This window comes from Falco cherrug, chromosome 20 (genome assembly GCF_023634085.1).
Source record: "Falco cherrug isolate bFalChe1 chromosome 20, bFalChe1.pri, whole genome shotgun sequence".
In the NCBI taxonomy this organism is placed as follows: Eukaryota; Metazoa; Chordata; class Aves; order Falconiformes; family Falconidae; genus Falco; species Falco cherrug.
Window position 1 is genome coordinate 5,353,611 of NC_073716.1, and position 5,670 is coordinate 5,359,280.

General features: G+C 53.5%; 1 protein-coding gene across 1 annotated transcript; it reads right to left on the minus strand.

Moving 5' to 3' along the window:
- Positions 1-1,380: 1,380 nt before the first annotated feature.
- Positions 1,381-3,023, minus strand: HOXB1 (homeobox B1). The gene is made up of 2 exons (XM_005440061.4): positions 2,417-3,023; positions 1,381-1,706 (listed from the first exon to the last, which is right to left on the minus strand). The coding sequence occupies exons 1-2, from the start codon at positions 3,021-3,023 to the stop codon at positions 1,381-1,383; spliced, it is 933 nt and encodes a 310-aa protein (XP_005440118.4).
- Between the last annotated feature and the right edge of the window lie 2,647 nt (positions 3,024-5,670).

The following is a 5,670-nucleotide window of genomic DNA, read 5'->3' on the forward strand; positions in this document are numbered from 1 at the left end:
CGCCGTGCCCGATCCTGCTGGTGCCGGGGAGGGGGGTGGGGGGGGTTGGGGATCGTAGGGCACCCGCAGGAAGCAGGACCGGCCGGTGTGTTTGGGAGCTTTGGCAGCAGCCGGAGACCTTTCCTTCCTCTCCTCTTCCTCTCTCCGAGCCCGGGGTCCCCCCGCCCCGTGTCGCGCGTTTCCCTGGACAGGAGAGATTTCCATTTCGCTTAAAGTCTAGAGGACTTGCATGTGGAAAAAGTAAACTTTATTAGACTGAGGTAGTTTCATTTCGAGATACAGAGCACGAGGAAGGGAGTGGAAGGGAAATGGGAGATTCCGATTAAGAAACCGCTAGTTTTTCTCGATGACGTTTTTCCTTTTTAGAACAATCGTTAACAAAAGTTGCCTTGGTTTTCAGTTCATCCTACCCTAAAGTTTCTCGTGGGGAAGGGAAACAATTTAGCCATGGTTTACTAATGTTTTTATCGGACTCCGATAAGCCTAAGAGGGTGGGGGTACAAGGAACCGTGCTACTTCTCTCCAAGACTTCAGGCTATCGAGGAGACGTACAATAAATAGCAGCCAGTGCATCAGTGCCGGGGGGAGCCAAGCCCCGCGGCCCCCCCGCAGCCTTGTTCCCGTCCACCTTCACACTTCCTACGACAGTGACCGTTGCCCAAAATACCCCGGGGTCAGCCTTTGCCTCATCTCGTTTCCTCTGATAGCACAACCCTCCCTCCCCCAGAAGCAGTAACAGCCGTGGTCGCGGAGCGTGTGGAAAACCCTGTAAAGCAGTAATAGTGCAAAATGGTAGCAGAGGAGTTGCATTGTTTGCTTGGTGTCTGGGTCTCTGCGGAGGCCCTTAGCATCTTGGGCGCCTCAGATCTCATTCCAAGATATACATACAGTAAATAAAAAAGGAAACAAAAAAATACCCAAAACTTTTTTACAACCTCGCGGGGAGGAAAAATACTTTAAACGTAGGATTCTTGCAGGCAAAAGTCGTTGTGCACATTTTTTAAACGGGAGAGAACTAAATTCGTTTTAAAGTTTCTGTAGTTGAAAGTGCAGTTCCTATAGGGGAGGGAGAGGGGAGAGGGAGACACGTCCCTGAGACAAATGCCTATTGCTAAGGATATACGAGGACACGGCTGCTCCTTTGGAGTCCAGTGTTTTACAGAGGGTCTATAAATTAAGAGAGAAATGCAAGCGGGAGAATTGGTATCACACTGTGGAGACAGCCAGAGCAAGGGGGACTGCTTGGAGGCAAGCGTGGCCTTGCTTCCACGCGTGTGTGTGGATGGGGCTGTGCGTGGGAGGTGCGTGTGTGTCTGTCGGGGTCTGCAGGGAGCAGCTGCCCCCCAAGGGGCTCATCTCTGTGCCCTGCGCGGATGTGTTTCAGGAAGACACCGAGCTGGGAGAGGCCTCAGGTGAGGTGCAGTTGGACTGATCCGAGGCTTCACTAGCTTCCTTCGCAGATCTGGAGGCAGAAGCTGGGGCAAGACCTTCCTTTTCCCTCTTCTTCTGCTTCATCCGCCTGTTCTGGAACCAGATCTTGACCTGGGTTTCGTTGAGCTCTAGGGTAGCGGCGATCTCCACCCTCCGGGCCCGGGTGAGGTACTTGTTAAAGTGGAACTCCTTCTCCAGCTCTGTCAGCTGCTTGGTGGTGAAGTTGGTGCGGATGGTGTTGGGCTGGCCCACCAGTCCGTACTCCGACACTTTAGCTGTTAACGAGCAAACACCAACAGGCCAGGAGCAGCCAAAACAACTCCCTCGCTGGGACTGGGGAGCTGTGGGTGCGGGCTCACCCCTACTCCCCTCCTCTCCTGAGCGCTTGGTCCCTCCATCGCCCAGAGCTTCGGGCTCCCTCCTGTACCCTCAGCTACCCTTGGCTGCCCAGCCCAGGGATACAACCCGGAGGGACACACCAGCCCAGGCTCTGCAGGGCTGCCCCCTCTTCCCTTGCAACCATTTCCTCCAGTTCCCTGCAAACTGCCATGAGACCCGACCGTACGTGGGAAGAAGTGGAAAGGAAGGGTGATGATGGAGCGGGGGGGGGGGAGGGAAGATTGTGATTTAAGGAAGGTTGTAGAGAAGGAAGTTGAACAATAGGGGAGATGGAAGCCACGACTGTGGAAGAAGCAGGAAGCCCGGAGCGTTTCCTATTCCAAACGCATTGGGCCTGTGGGAAGCTGAGCTCAGGGACCCTCCATCAGACGTGTCTGGACAATCTCTAGCTGGTTTTTCCGCAGAGCTGAGCCAAAAACCCAAAGCAAACCACATCCCTGTTCCCCTGGAAGATGAGCCCAGCTACCTTGGGTACAAACCCCGGGGAAGGCAAACCTTTCCTGGCAGGGCTGGGGAACTGCCCTCCACCTCCCTCCTCCCCCTGATGGGGACCGTCCTCGCCAAGCTCTGCTCCCCCCAAACTCACCTGTCTTGGGCGGGTTCCTCTTCACTTTCATCCAGTCGAAGGTCTGCGTAGCGCTGGGGCACGGCTCGGAGGGGCACGCAGAGTCTTTGTCCTCGTTTAAAGAAGGCGAGAGGTTGCTGTAAACGCCGGGCAAGTAGCTGGGCTGCTCCTGCCCGTAAAGGTGCTGCTGCTGGTACTGCCCAGCGGCCGCCACTGCCCCGCAGTAACTCTCTGCTAAGGGGCTGAGGCTGGATCCCGCGCTGGCGGAGTACCCGGCCGCCTGGAAGTACACCCCATCCGCGTCTTGCTGGCCGAGGTAGAGCTGGTGGTGCCCGTAGCTGGGGCTGCAGGCTTGGGCTGGGTACCCGGCGGCCGGGGCAGCGCCCGGGAAGGGGCTGGGGCGCCCGGAGGAGGGAGGGTGGTAGCCGGGGCTCTGCTGGGGGAGGTGGGCGGCCGTGGCCGCGCTCCCTCCCACACCAAAGCGCCCGTCCCCGTTCAAAGTGTCACTGGCGGGGCTACCTGAGCACGAGGGGAAGGAAGGGGAGCTCTGCTCTAAGTGGTGGTAGGCGCCCGTCCCACGGTTACAAATTGCATACTCTAAGAAGGAGTTCATCCTAGTATTGTCCATCTGCCACTGATGGAGGAGGGTCAGCCTGTTTTGGGGGGGATTCCGCCTGCCCTACAACCTTTAGATAGTATGTCAAAGCTGTAAAACTTCCTTCCATGCATCGCTGGCCCTCGAACCCCGCAGCCTGCGGCGGGGCCGGGGTGGGGGCCGGGGGAGGCGGCCACGTGGTCTACCCCAGCCCAATGAGCGAGGGGCTCCTGAAGTTTGTCACATCTCTGAGCTCATCCATCAAGGCCCTGACATTTGCATGACAAAGGGGTTTCAATCAAACCCTGCCCATCAATCTGATAACAACACGAATACGTCAAAATCTTTCCTCAAAGACTTTAAAAGAGTGGAGGGAGGTGGGGTGCGGGGAGGTGGAGGGGAAGAATTAGAATTATCCACAACTGTTTTAAGTGCTAAAAAGGCCCCCAAGTTATGCGACTAGCCAATTCCAGCAGAACTTCTCCTTGCCCCAACTTAAAAAGGTTTTCCCCAGCCCTAGTTCCATGTGAGAAAAAGAAAGGCAGAGGGAAAAGAGATAGGGAGGTCTGACTGCTCCCCCAAGCACAAAAGGATGCTCTTGTCTTCATTTCGAAACTTTTCCCTTGAAAGTGGCTTGAACGTATCTGGCATTTTCTGGGCTGAGGAGTCTAATAAAAGCTCCTAAGAAAAATACGCTCTATGTGTTTTAATTTTGCCACACCGGCTTTGTGTCTAGAGCCAGTGTGGGTAAAAGCAATGTAATTAAATCAATATTCTAATGAGGCGATGAAATAAAGTTAGGAAGACAGAATGTCTTTTGTTGGAGAAATACCATGCCCAGCTTAGCAATTAGAGGAATGGAATCAGAAATGATCCATGTATCTATCTGCATATCTTCCTATCCATCCACGCACCTGTGCACCTACACATTTGCTACTGAAAACAGGGAATGTTTTAAGGGCTTTAACCAATTCTGGGGCATTAAGCTCTGCTTTTCCATGGCAAACCTGGTTTGATCTTTGCTCAAATCTGGTGTCAGATGGAGCTTTCTCCTAGCAGAGTCCAGCTGATGAGTAGGTGGAAAGACACTGACTTCAGGTCAGCCACTCCACTGCTGGAGAATGGAAACATAGGTAGGCAACATTTATTTACTTGTTAGCAGAAGGGAGACAAGAGCACCCAACAATATGACGCCCACAGTCATTTGTTACTTGTCAGGATATTTACTGGTTATTCAGCTTTTAAGAAGAACCAGGAGGGCTCTTTTTTTTCTTTTTTTTTTTTTTCCCCTAGGCCAAAAGTTCACTTTGAAAGGCATAAACACATCCTTTAGTTGGTAGGTTTGGCTGATGCAACACGTTGGGGTAACATTTGTTAAGAAAGTGCAACACAGGCAGCCATGACATCAACCTTCCTCCCTCCTTTAAATCCCCCCCGAGAGAAAACGTGAGTTTTAGCCAATTACATCTCTCGTCCTTTAGTAAAAAGAATAAGGAGAAAACTACTTCCAGAGCAGTGTGCCTATTTATTCATTTATTCTGCCGACTTTGCTGATGCTGAGGTATTCAAAAAGGAAATATTTTAGGTTACAAATGTTCTATGAAACTCTCTACCTCCTTTTCTGCATAAAACAACCGAAAGTGATTATAAAGATTCAAAGCAACTCTCATGTCATTCCCCTCGCAAGAGAAAGCGGTTTCTAATTTGATTCCAGGAGTGCTTTTTATATTATGTTGCACTCGCGTTTAAATGAATGTATTATATTTAAACGATGCTTACAATAGATGATTTATGGGTGCAAAATGAAAAAAGAAAAGGATAGATGTTTATTTCATCCTTGAATCAATTGTTCCGTATTGTCTGATAATTTTCCACCGTGATCTCACTCCACTGTTACATTAAGGGGATGCTTTACGTCATTAAAATACAGCTGTCTTCTGGAGTTTCAGAATTAGCTCCGAGAGAGCTCACTGCTGTGGAGTTATGGAGGGAAAAGTTTTGCTGTGCATCTCCTTTCAGGGAAGGCTAAACCAAGCTTGGACCCGAGGCAGTTCTGAGATGAAAACAGTACCTCCTATAAATGGAAAAATCGGATGGGACGGGGTGCTAACTGTAGCCGTGAAATGCAGCCAGGATGCTGCCCCGAGCAGGGGACGGAATGCGGGCCCCGGGCTCCCGGGAGTCCCCCCACCCCCGGCCTTGGGGGAGAAGGGAGCTGCCGGTGGGGTTCGGGGCGGAACGCGGAGATGGAGCCGGGGAGGAGATGCGCGGAGCTGAACTCACTTTGGCAAAGGCTGGTTTTTGTCCCTCTGTGGAGGCAACTGTCAGATCGCGAAAGACGGGGTGTTGGAGCCGGTTTCCTCCCAGAGGGAGGCCGCTGCCGTCCCGCTCCTCCCGGACTCCGGGTGCTGCGGGCCGCTCGCCATCTGCTCCTCTCGGAGCCTGCTCGGGCCCCTCACTCCTTACCTGCTGCGGGAGCCCGGACACCAAAACCCGGGCAGCTCTTGGGGGACGGAAGGTGCCGGCTGCCCGCTCCCTGCCCGGGGCCGGCAGCCCCGGGGCTCCCCCGGTCCCCCCTTCCCGGAGCTGCCGGCCGGACAACCCCGGGCGGGGCGAGAGCGGGAGCTGCTCTTCGGGCCACGCCGCCCCCAGCCCCGGCTCCGGCTTACTTCCCCAAAGT

What these genes read in the sequence shown, in the direction of transcription:
- HOXB1 (XM_005440061.4), bottom strand. Translation starts at nt 3,023, where the DNA reads ATGGACAATACTAGGATGAACTCCTTCTTAGAGTATGCAATTTGTAAC. An exon ending in GAGGAACCCGCCCAAGACAG is followed by an intron (nt 1,707 to 2,416) that starts GTGAGTTTGGGG and finishes GCTCGTTAACAG; the next exon opens with CTAAAGTGTCGGAGTACGGA.